The sequence below is a fragment of the Lethenteron reissneri genome, chromosome 66 (assembly GCF_015708825.2).
Source record: "Lethenteron reissneri isolate LAM-NWPU_2019-01 chromosome 66, ASM1570882v1, whole genome shotgun sequence".
NCBI classification, from domain to species: Eukaryota; Metazoa; Chordata; class Hyperoartia; order Petromyzontiformes; family Petromyzontidae; genus Lethenteron; species Lethenteron reissneri.
Window position 1 is genome coordinate 108443 of NC_083844.1, and position 11529 is coordinate 119971.

At 49.1% G+C, this 11529-nt stretch overlaps 3 protein-coding genes across 3 annotated transcripts; all 3 read right to left on the reverse strand.

Moving 5' to 3' along the window:
• Window positions 1-7091: 7091 nt before the first annotated feature.
• Window positions 7092-8264, reverse strand: LOC133359784 (histone H2A-like). The gene has a single exon (XM_061578313.1). The coding sequence runs from the start codon at window positions 7857-7859 to the stop codon at window positions 7236-7238; it is 624 nt and encodes a 207-aa protein (XP_061434297.1). The 5' UTR covers window positions 7860-8264; the 3' UTR covers window positions 7092-7235.
• A 554-nt stretch (window positions 8265-8818) lies between these two features.
• On the reverse strand, window positions 8819-10218 carry LOC133359795 (histone H3). The gene has a single exon (XM_061578326.1). It carries the CDS (start codon window positions 9325-9327, stop codon window positions 8917-8919), a length of 411 nt encoding a protein of 136 aa, XP_061434310.1. The 5' UTR covers window positions 9328-10218; the 3' UTR covers window positions 8819-8916.
• A 76-nt stretch (window positions 10219-10294) lies between these two features.
• Window positions 10295-11171, reverse strand: LOC133359801 (histone H2B type 3-B-like). The gene has a single exon (XM_061578333.1). The coding sequence runs from the start codon at window positions 10825-10827 to the stop codon at window positions 10426-10428; it is 402 nt and encodes a 133-aa protein (XP_061434317.1). The 5' UTR covers window positions 10828-11171; the 3' UTR covers window positions 10295-10425.
• Window positions 11172-11529: the final 358 nt, after the last annotated feature.

Here is an 11529-nt window from a genome sequence, read left to right on the forward strand (position 1 = left end):
TCTCTCTGAGATCAGGGCCAAGCTCGCCCTGAACAAAATTCGTCTGGCATTGGAAGATGTGACTGCAGCAGAAATCAGTGTCAATGAGATCGGTATTACGTTAGAGTCACGGCATCTCTTCAGAAATGTGAGTGACTCGATCAGATGAACTTTCTTGTCACGGAGATTGTTAAAAGATCTCATGGTTATGTGGAAACCCTCCCAATAGAGGCAGTTCAAATGATACAAATTAAGTGAATAAAAAATTATAAAAATAAGACACTAATTAGACTGCTCCATAAAAAAAACACTAATGTATACATTTCAATTTAAAGCTTTCGTGACTGCAGGGATTCATCTTCTTGGTTCTTTCGGTAAAGTCACGTAGAAGGGAAATAATAAAATATTAAAAAGAAAACATTAAAATTGTATTTTAATAATTGTATTTTATGTTTTTTTCCCTTCTATGTGACTTTACCGAAAGAACCAAGAAGACTAATTTATAACTCAAAAGTTTTGATTATACATGAGTGCTTTATCATTTTTATTATTCACTTTATTTTTATTTTAGTTTTTCTATCTACGTCACTTTATCGAAAGAACCAAAGAATATGAATTCCTGCAGTCACGAAAGTTTTAAGTCAAAATAAACTATTTTTGTAAATGTTGTGGGTTTACTCTCCAACATTATGAATCCGTAGGTAAAAAATAAAATTTAAATTAATAAAAGTACTTTTATAAATTTTAATTTTACTTTGATTAATTTTAATTTTATTTTTTACCTACGTGACTAGAATTATGAATCCGATGAGCTATGAAGCTCTTTTTCATAGATGTCCCATAGGGGGCACGGGGTCAGAAAGTTACAACACAAAACACAAACACGATAGGCGTGCAAAGTAGAGTAAAGGTAAACAAATCATTAAACTAAAACTAAATCTATTTTTACTTCACCAGGTGAAGTCCACTGAGCTATTGGCTCCTTCTTCAGAAGCGACCTGGCTGCCACAAATGACAGCTCAACCAAGTGGCTTACCACGTGGACATTTATAGCAGCAGACAAATACTCTAAACGCGTGATGTTGATTCTACAAGTGGAGCAAAAACCCGGAGGACCGGGATCTAACCCACGACCTCCTGTAGACCATGAGAGGTAGTTAACATCTCACCGGGGAGAGACACACGCAGACTCCAGATATATGACAGGCATCGTCAGGGTCGCCATCGAACCCACGACCTCCTGTAGACCAGGCGAGGTAGTTAACATCTCGCCACCATGGCGCCCCATGCATGCCACTCTGCTACGACGTCTTGGTCTCATCATTATAATCACTGCGACAATTAGTTGAGTTGCGAAGAGGCTCGGCCTGCCGTACCCACCGAGGTTCAGCAGGACGGCGTGGTTCTGCTTGATGTTCCTGTAGCGCCGCTTCTCGCACTCGGCCAGATCGCTCCACTCGGCCTTGGTGAAGAAGCCTCTGATGTCTCGGAAGTCGCCCATCTCCTGCTGCTGCTGCTGCTGAGGCGCAGAGACACGGAGGGACGAGACGCGGACGACGGTCAGATGCAGTCACATGGAGACAGAGTCACATGGAGACAGAGTCACATGGAGACAGAGTCACATGGAGACAGAGTCACATGGAGACAGAGTCACATGGAGACAGAGTCACATGGAGACAGAGTCACAGGGAGACAGAGTCACAGGGATACGAGACTAAGATCCCCCGTGTGGCCTTAACAGACTGTCGGAAGGCGAGGTAACTCTACCTCAAGCGATGTAATATAACGTTAGGTCGAGGTAACATTACCTCAGGCAGAGGTAAAATTACGTCAGCTAAGGTAACATTACCTCACCTGAGGTAACATCACCTCAGATGAGGTAACATCACCTCAGGTAAATGTAACATTACTTGAGGTAATCCGAACGTGTTCACATCACTTCAGCTAATGTTCATATTTTTACGCTAATATCGTAAAATCGTCACGTGGTTAAATCGTTAAACACAACGCTCGCGTGACGTCACCACCTCAGTGTCGAGCCGTCGACACTTCACGCGGCAGCCTCGAAGTGCACCCAGCCTGGCACAGGCGCCGTGGTGACGTCACCGTCACTGAGTGGCCAATGGCGGCGATTGGCGGTGGTGGGAGGGGAGTGGGGGGGGGGGTGATGGGGTGGGGGGAGTGGGGGGTGGGGGGGAGTGGGGGGTGGGGGGGAGTGGGGGGTGATGGGGTGGGGGGAGTGGGGGGGGGTTATAATTATCGGAGTCGCAAAAGTTGCTACAAATGCTACGGGCCCCGCACTTTCAAGGGCCCCGCGCTAAATGCTTTCAAGATATCAATTCGGGTTAATTGATTCTGCACTTGCTCTATTACTATAGTACTGTACAGACTTCAACTTTTTTTTTTATGAACGACTGGGTGTTTAAGGTTAGCGATTAGTCGTATTATCCGGCTGTATAGCAAATGAAAAAATACAAATACTTTACTGTGCAAGTAAAAAATGTGTTTTAATGTTTACGTTTTAAAAAAAATTATTGGGCCCCTTTCTAGCACATGCTACAGGCCCCGAACTAACTTTATCCGGCACTGAGGGTAAGGTAATCAGAATGTGATGCAATCCGTATCAAATCACGTTATATTATAAGGTAATCTTCACCGCGACATTCTCATTCAGTGCAAAGTAAATCTTGTACAATTAATTAGTCGCTCGTGTCAACACTGTACGAGATGTGTAGCTGTAATCGTAACGTGAAGTCGTCTCGTAGCGTAAATCTTACACGATTTAAAATTCGCGTGAGATAGAATCCTCACTTGACTACTGGTAGGAACCTCCTGGTTACACCAGCCCACAGGGGATTAATGTGTCCGTCCGTCCGTCGTGTAGGGAGGGGCTGGGTGGGGAGGGAGGGGCTGGGTGGGGAGGGTGGGGATGGTTGGGGAGGGGAGGGGCTGGGTGGGGAGGGTGGGGCTGGGTGGGGAGGGTGGGGCTGGGTGGGGTGGGGCTGGGTGGGGAGGGAGGGGCTGGGTGGGGAGGGTGGGGCTGGGTGGGGGGAGGGGTGGGGAGGGAGGGGCTGGGTGGGGAGGGTGGGGCTGGGTGGGGAGGGAGGGGCTGGGTAGGGAGGGTGGGGCTGGGTGGGGGGTGGGGATGGGTGGGGAGGGAGGGGCTGGGTGGGGGGTGGGGAGGGAGGGGCTGGGTGGGGGGTGGGGAGGGGCTGGGTGGGGCTGAGTGGGGGGGGCTGGGTGGGGGGTGGGGAGGGAGGGGCTGGGTGGGGGGTGGGGAGGGGCTGGGTGGGGCTGAGTGGAGGGGGCTGGGTGGGGGGTGGGGAGGAGCTGGTCACCCCGTGGTGCCCTTAGTAACCTCAGGTCGAGATAACATTACCTCAGGTGAGGTAACTTTACCTCAAATGAGGTAACTTTACCTCATGCGAGGTAACATTACCTCAGGCGATGTAACTTTACTTCAGACGAAGTAATATAACGTTAGGCCGAGGTAACTTTACCTCAGGTGATGTTACTTTACTTCAGACGAAGTAATATAACGTCAGGCCGAGGTAACTTTACGTCAGGTAAGGTAACATTATCTCAAATGAGGTAACTTTACCTCAGCTGAGGTAACTTTATCTTAGGCGAAGTAAAATTACTTCAGGTGAGGAAACTTCACCTCAGGTAGAGGCAACATTACCCCAGGTTAGTTAACTTTACCTCAGGCGAGGTAACTTGACCTTAAGTGAGGTAACTTTACCTCACATAGAGGTAACATTACCTCAGGTAAATGTAACATTACTTGAGGTAATCCGAACGTATTCACATCACTTGAGCTAATGCCCATATCGTAATATTCTCACGTAGTTAAATCATTAAACACAATTATCGCGTGATTATTACCTCAGGGTTACATAATCGGAATTCAATGGAAGGCGAGGTAACTTTACCTCACGTGAGGTAACTTTACCTCAAGCGATGTAATATAACGTTAGGTCGAGGTAACATTACCTCAGGCAAAGGTAAAATTACGTCAGGTAAGGTAACATCTCAAATGAGGTAACTTTACCTTATGCGAGGTAAAATTACCTCAGGTAAATGTAACATTACTTGAGGTAATCCGAACGTATTCACATCACTTGAGCTAATGCTCATTCATATCTTTACGCTAATATCGTTAAATCGTTAAACACAACGCTCGCGTGATGTCACCACCTCAGTGTCGAGCCGTCGACACTTCACGCGGCAGCCTCGAAGTGCACCCAGCCTGGCACAGGCGCCGTGGTGACGTCACCGTCACTCAGTGGCCAATGGCGGCGGTTGGTGGTGGGGGGGGGGAGTGGGGGTGGGGGGGGAGTGGGGGGGAGTGGGGGGTGGGGGGGGAGTGGGGGGGAGTGGGGGGTGGGGGGGGGCGGAATGGCGGTTGGGGGTGTGGGGGGTGGGGAAGAGGGGGACGAGGGGGTGGGGGTGAGTGGGGGCGGAATGGCGGTTGGTGAGTGGTGGGAGGGGGGAATTGAGGGTGGGAGGGGTGGGGGGAGTAGGGGGTGGGAGGGGTGGGGGGGGTGGGGGTGAGTGATGGGGTGGGGGGAGTGGGGGTGGGGGGAAGTGGCGGGGAGTGAAGGGGGGTGATGGGGTGGGGGGAGTGGGGGTTGGGGGGGGTGATGGGGTGGGGGGGTGATGGGGTGGGGGGGAGTGATGGGGTGGGGGGTGTGGGGGGAGTGATGGGGTGGGGGGGAGTGATGGGGTGATGGGGTGGGGGGAGTGGGTGGGGGTTTTATACTGGTAGGAACGAAGTGGACCAGACCACCAATAGATTAATGTGTCTGTCCGTCCGTCCGTCCGTCTGACTGTCCGTCCGTCCGTCCGTGTATCAACATCGCCCCCTACTGCAAACACTTGGCATGACCCTACAAAAACCTTTAGACTCAGTTACGCTATCCTGGTAGCAACATCGCCCCCTACTGCAAACACTTGGCAGGACCCTACAAAAACCTTTTGACTCAGTGGGGCTTTCCTGGCTTAACAAGTGTAATAATAAACTTCGCTTCAAATTTACTTTACTGAAACGCAGCACGTTTTATTAACACAGAGACAAGATACATTTATTAACACAGAGACAAGATACATTTAATCGCCTTATTTGTGCACGAAAAGCACGGCGCGAGGCCTACTGCTGAGAAGGCTTCGCGAGGCCTAGTGCAGAAGGCTTCGCGAGGCCTACTGCAGGAGGCTTCGCGAGGCCTATTGCAGAGAAGGCTTCGCGAGGCCTAGTGCAGGAGGCTTCGCGAGGCCTACTGCAGGAGGCTTCGCGAGGCCTAGTGCAGGAGGCTTCGCCAGGCCTACTGCAGGGAAGGCATCGCGAGGCCTACTGCAGGGAAGGCATCGCAAGGCCTACTGCAGAGAAGGCTTCGCGAGGCCTACTGCAGAGAAGGCTTCGCGAGGCCTAGTGCAGAAAGCTTCGCGAGGCCTACTGCAGGAGGCTTCGCGAGGCCTACTGCGACAGGCTTCGCGAGGCCGTCCCTCTGTCTGACAAGATGGCCGCCCGCTCCCCCTGCGATCCGTGAACTAAATGAACTAAACAAGATGGCCGTCGCATCCGGCGCAGCCAATGACATCGCCTGTTGCAATTCTTGCTCTGTGGGCGCGCGAGTCAGTGGGGAGGGGGGTGTTGACGTCATCGCTCTGTGGGCTCGCGAGTCAGTGGGGAGGGGGGTGTGGACGTCATTGCTCTGTGGGCTCGCGAGTCAGTGGGGAGGGGGGTGTTGACGTCATTATTAAATAATAAAATAATACAAAGAAACCTTTTACTTATTATTTTTATTTTCATTAGTTTATTATTAAATAGCATTTTTATTTTAATAATAAAATTTTACAATTACTTTTTTGTTTTATTATTATTTTTTTATTATTTCCATCTTACGTGACTTTACCGAAAGAACCAAGCAGATGAATCCCTGCAGTCACGAAAGCTTTAAATCGAAATGACCACCGCGTTACAGGAGAACAACAGATCGTGAACGCGCTTCGACGATTCATGGCAACGGCAACACAAAGCGCCACGCGCAGTCTCTTGCGACCTGCTGTGGAGTGACTCATGCAGCCAGCTATGGCTGCAGGGTTTTGGTAGTACATGTTGTTTATGCCATTTATTGTGAAAATTCCGTCACAGTTCCTATGATTGCTTTTTCATTGCTTTCATGGCTTTATTTTGGTGATTTCGAAAAGTGTATTGGTTTAGCCATGTTTGTGTTGTTGTAGTACAGAGTTAGACTGATGGCCTTAATCTAAGTTGTCTTGTGGTTGTTGTTGTTGTTTGACTTGCATCCCACTGGGATTTTTGCACACAGCGTTGGTGTACGGTGTTTTTTCTGCAATATTTTTGCTGTCTTTTCTTGGATTTTCTGTTTGCACTTAGTCACATATTCACTTTAAGATGTTTTTTGTTCATGTTTTTTGTTTTTTGTTTGTTGCGGTTGCACCCGATTCAAGAGCTGAATGGCTCACAGGGCTATACCTAATAAATGAACTTGAAATGAACTTGAAACCAGCGGTGTCTGCCCTTTAACCCCTGACCCCCCCGTCCAGCTCTTCCCCGCGCGTGCGATTGGTGCGTGTTGTCGTGAGAGCGGAGATGTCGTGTTTGCGTGGTGCGTGAGGGTGGCTCGCAGATCCCTTAAAGTGCTTGAACCATTCTCCGACTCCTCTTCATATGTAATCTGACCGCTCAAAAAGAGCGAGTTTTATTCCTTAAAAAACACGATACTTTTTTCAAATAGGCATCCCAATTTATTCTAAACCATGTTCCATGATTGATGCAATGTTGGAATGCTGCTCAAATACCGTTCCTAAATTAGACATAAAGGGTATCTGGAATGAGCAGAGCATTCGTTTAATTGCGAGCAATTTGGGACGAGGGTAACTCGACGACGGTGTCCTTATTTTTTTCTTCTTGGTTCTTTCGGTAAAGTCACGTAGAAGGGAAGTAATAAAATAATAAAAATAAAACAATAAAATAATATATTATTTTATAATAAAAATAAAACATAATAAAATAATATATTATTTTATTGTTTTATTTTTATTATTTTGTTACTTCCCTTGTACGTGACTTTACCGAAAGAACCAAGAAGATGAATCCCTGCAGTCACGAAAGCTTTAAATCGAGGTGTCCTTATTAATAACAAAACCCCTGTGCACGACTGTCCGAGCTCTTTGCAAGCAAGTGGGTGGCTCTGAAAAGAGCCGTTGTTGTGGTGGTAGAGGCGGCGGCGCGTTCACTTCTTTGCCTGAGAGGTCTTCTTGGGCAGCAGCACGGCCTGGATGTTGGGCAGCACACCGCCCTGGGCGATAGTCACGCCGCCCATGAGCTTGTTGAGCTCCTCGTCGTTTCGCACGGCGAGCTGCAGGTGTCGGGGGATGATCCTCGTCTTCTTGTTGTCGCGGGCGGCATTGCCAGCCAGCTCGAGGATCTCGGCAGAAAGGTACTCGAGCACGGCGGCCAGGTAGACGGGTGCTCCAGCGCCGACCCGCTGGGCGTAATTGCCCTTGCGGAGCAGCCTGTGAACGCGACCCACGGGGAACTGCAGGCCGGCGCGGGAAGAGCGGGACTTTGCCTTGGCGCGAGATTTGCCACCGGTCTTGCCGCGTCCAGACATCGTTAAGGGACCTAGGATGCAAAAAGCACTGGAGACAAAGTACGAACGATTTGTGACGTTAACACGCACCACGGGAGCGGCTTTTATAGCGGAGACGAGGATCGTAGAGCGCGCCGCTGCTGATTGGCTCCTCTCGCTCGAGTTCCGCCCTCTCCTTGAGCCACCAATGAAAAGCCGGGACGCGAGGATTCGATGTTGACTTTCATTATTCGTATCCATATATGTTTTAATGCGCACACGCATCTTACGAATTAAACAATGCGATACACGTACCTAATAGGTTCAAGTTTTAAGCATGATAGAGTTAATTTATGGGCGCGTGCTGGCAAGTCAAACTTATAAGCGGATTCCGCAAATATCAATGTATTATTGATTATAATCATCATTTTGAGGGACCGCATTGGTTATAAGAAATCATTGTGATAGCCTTGAGCTCGTGATTGATCGCCCACGTGCCTATACGGTGTATAGATATCTTTTTTTAACCGCCTGTTCGGGCAATGCCTAAAAATATATGTGCGTGAATAATTCAGTCTCAGTTTGCAAAATGTGAACTTCTTATCAGCTCGGGCTTGAAACAGCATAAACCAATATCTTTGGGTTTAATCTATATATATAAAATCGTGAATGTCTGTCTGTCTGTGTGTGGATGTCGGACCATACGCACTTTCATTGGACGCCGGTTGCCCCTGCCAACGGCTAGCGACGGGCTAGCAGTTGCGGGGTGGACGCCATCTTTAATTCCCGTTAAAAATAGGCGCACGCATTAACACGCGACTCTGAGGTAAATTCATCTAAGTTTCACGTCTTCTTTACTCCCCCCCCCACCACAATGTGTGCTATTACTATTATAGGGTCGGTAGATTATTAAATTATAGCGATTACACAGTATTATTGTAGCGCGGTGGGGGGGGGGGGGAAACGGCACCCGTACCCAGCGTCAGCCGGGTGGCAAAATCAGGCGAGGCGGGAGGCTCTGCACGGTGCGAGGCCTCCACACCCACCACGCGACTCTGAGGTAAAATACATTTCACCAAAATAACTCTTTTGTTGTACATTATGTAAACATGGTTTCACAACGCTTATACACAACACCAACGTGTGATGTTGCAGAATGAGCGGCGGGGTATAGAAATGAACTTCATTGTCGCTTACGCCTGACGACTCGTGAGAGCCGTGACCAACAAACGATGGTTTCCGGCACCCGAACTTTGAAGGACACACATGGAAGCTTTCTCACGAGTAAGTGGTGGCTCTGAAAAGAGCCTTTGTGTTGTGCTTTGAGGGCCGAGCTGGGCGTTCAAGCGCGCTCGCCACGAATGCGGCGGGCGAGCTGAATGTCCTTGGGCATGATGGTGACGCGCTTGGCGTGGATGGCGCACAGGTTGGTGTCCTCGAAGAGCGCGACAAGGTACGCTTCGCTGGCCTCCTGCAGAGCCATGACAGCGGAGCTCTGGAAGCGCAGGTCGGTCTTGAAGTCCTGCGCGATCTCCCTGACGAGGCGCTGGAAGGGCAGTTTGCGGATGAGCAGCTCGGTGGACTTCTGGTAGCGGCGGATCTCGCGCAGAGCGACGGTGCCGGGCCTGTAGCGGTGAGGCTTCTTGACGCCGCCCGTGGCCGGAGCGCTCTTTCGGGCCGCCTTGGTGGCGAGTTGCTTGCGGGGGGCCTTGCCGCCCGTGGACTTGCGAGCCGTCTGCTTGGTGCGAGCCATGGCTTGGTGAGGGCAAAGATTCTCACAGGCGGGGAGGAGAAGGCGGCTTATGTAGCCCAGAGCGCGCGCTCACTGGTCAGCGGAGTCGTGACGTGCGAAGAAGGGGCGCGTGCTGATTGGTTGGCAGCGTGCAATGATCTCGAGTCGTCAACTCTTCTTCATCAACGAAATGTTCTCACTTTGGAGCATTGCAGAATGCCGCATCACGATGCAGTAGTTCCGTTTGAGCGCCGTCCATGTCTTTAACGGATCTTATTTTCTCAAGCAAACACCTTTCCGAAAACAACTTTACAGTGCTCCGCATGATCTAAATAAAGTGTGAAGAAACTGCACTTCATTGGAAACAGTAATACGTAAAAAATATTCTTTGGTTCTTTCGGTAAAGTCACGTATAAAGAAAAAATAATATATTACAGCATACGACGTTTCGATTGCAACACAAGCAATCATCAGGTATAATGAAATAGCGACATAAAATCGAACCAGAAAAAATTATAGACAGACATATAAGCAGACAGATATCACCAATTTGTTTCTTTATATACGTGACTTTACCGAAAGAACCAAAGAATAATTCCTGCAGTCACGAAAGCTCCAAAGTTAATACGTAAAATTGTCGGAAAGAGGTGATCACAGGGATAGATATCTATTCTCTTGGCATTGAGATGATGATCATCAATTATACTGCACGAGTCATCCATGCTAGGCGCTTACTTTTACATAGATGCACACGTGCAAAATGTTAGTTCCTGCCCGAAAATACAACCACGAATTAAATATATTGCATTGCAAGGTTTTGGCACCAAATATCCAATGTAATATCTGAATGGGCTGCAGATGAAATCAATGGACAAACAAGTCCAAGAAATGCCTGCTGGTGAATGTGCCATGAATATTGTTATCGCTTTTATTCACGTGGAAACAGGTTAAAATGCGTTCCATCTCTCCATTTCACTCAATGAGCGAACAATGTCCCCGCGTGAACCGGGGCTTTGTTGGAAGTTTCGTTTAGTACTCCTGCTAGGACTGGTACAAGCAGGTTCGGAGAGGTGGGTGGCTCTGAAAAGAGCCTTTGTAATTAATGGTGGAGTCGAGGCTTCACTTGGAGCTTGTGTACTTGGTGACGGCCTTGGTGCCCTCCGACACGGCGTGCTTGGCCAGCTCGCCGGGGAGCAGCAGTCGCACTGCGGTCTGGATCTCCCGAGAAGTGATGGTGGAGCGCTTGTTGTAGTGCGCCAGGCGGGACGCCTCGGAAGCGATGCGCTCGAAGATGTCGTTGACGAACGAGTTCATGATGCTCATTGCCTTGGACGAGATGCCGGTATCGGGGTGCACCTGCTTCATCACCTTGTAGATGTAAATGGCGTAGCTCTCCTTCCTGCGGTGGCGTCGCTTCTTGCCATCCTTGCGCGTAGCCTTGGTCACAGCCTTCTTGGAGCCCTTCTTGGGAGCAGGAACCTTGGCCGGCCCAGCGCTCTTTGATGCGGGAGGATCGGGCATGTCGACGCGTCGTAGGCAGCAGCTTCAGGTCAGAACAGACGGGAAGCGAATGTGGATGTCGCTCGCGCGTTGAGCTCCTTTTATAGGAGGCGAGATGCAAATCAGAGGATCGTAGTGCGCGGCGCTGCTGAGTGGCTCTTTTAGTACCGTCCCTCTCCATCAGCCTCCAATGAGAAACGCGGACGCGATGTTCACTTTAATATCGATTTTACTGCCAAAAGGACTTGTGAATATAACACAATGTAGTGTCCAAACATGTATATTAGTGAATTGCAGCCATGGCATTGCCTTTGTTTTAAAAAGGATGACTGGAAAACCCAATACAGTATATTGTGTTTTGAGCGTGGGTTTTTTGTTTCTTACGAGGGATTGTTTCACCACTCGTCTAATACGGCGCACGGGCGTTTTATGAACACAATTTGGAAAAATACAAGCGCTCGGTGGAGAAAAATAACTTCGCTGTTGTGCTGTACAGGTGGAGATTAGCATTCCGGCACGCTCCGTCAATTAGGACGAGTGTGCTGTAAGATTGTGGCGCCAAATGCTCCTCGTAATATCGGAATCGGCTGCAGCTGGAAATAATTCACGCACAAATACCAGAAATGGGTTCTGTATTAAGGCGTTCAAGAATTACGCCTTGTTAAATGTGACGTGAATATCATTTCTTTCATTCATGTGGAAGCAGATGAAGATTCGCCAACT

What these genes read in the sequence shown, in the direction of transcription:
- LOC133359784 (XM_061578313.1), bottom strand. Translation starts at nt 7,859, where the DNA reads ATGCGTGTGCGCATTAAAACATATATGGATACGAATAATGAAAGTCAA.
- LOC133359795 (XM_061578326.1), bottom strand. Translation starts at nt 9,327, where the DNA reads ATGGCTCGCACCAAGCAGACGGCTCGCAAGTCCACGGGCGGCAAGGCC.
- LOC133359801 (XM_061578333.1), bottom strand. Translation starts at nt 10,827, where the DNA reads ATGCCCGATCCTCCCGCATCAAAGAGCGCTGGGCCGGCCAAGGTTCCT.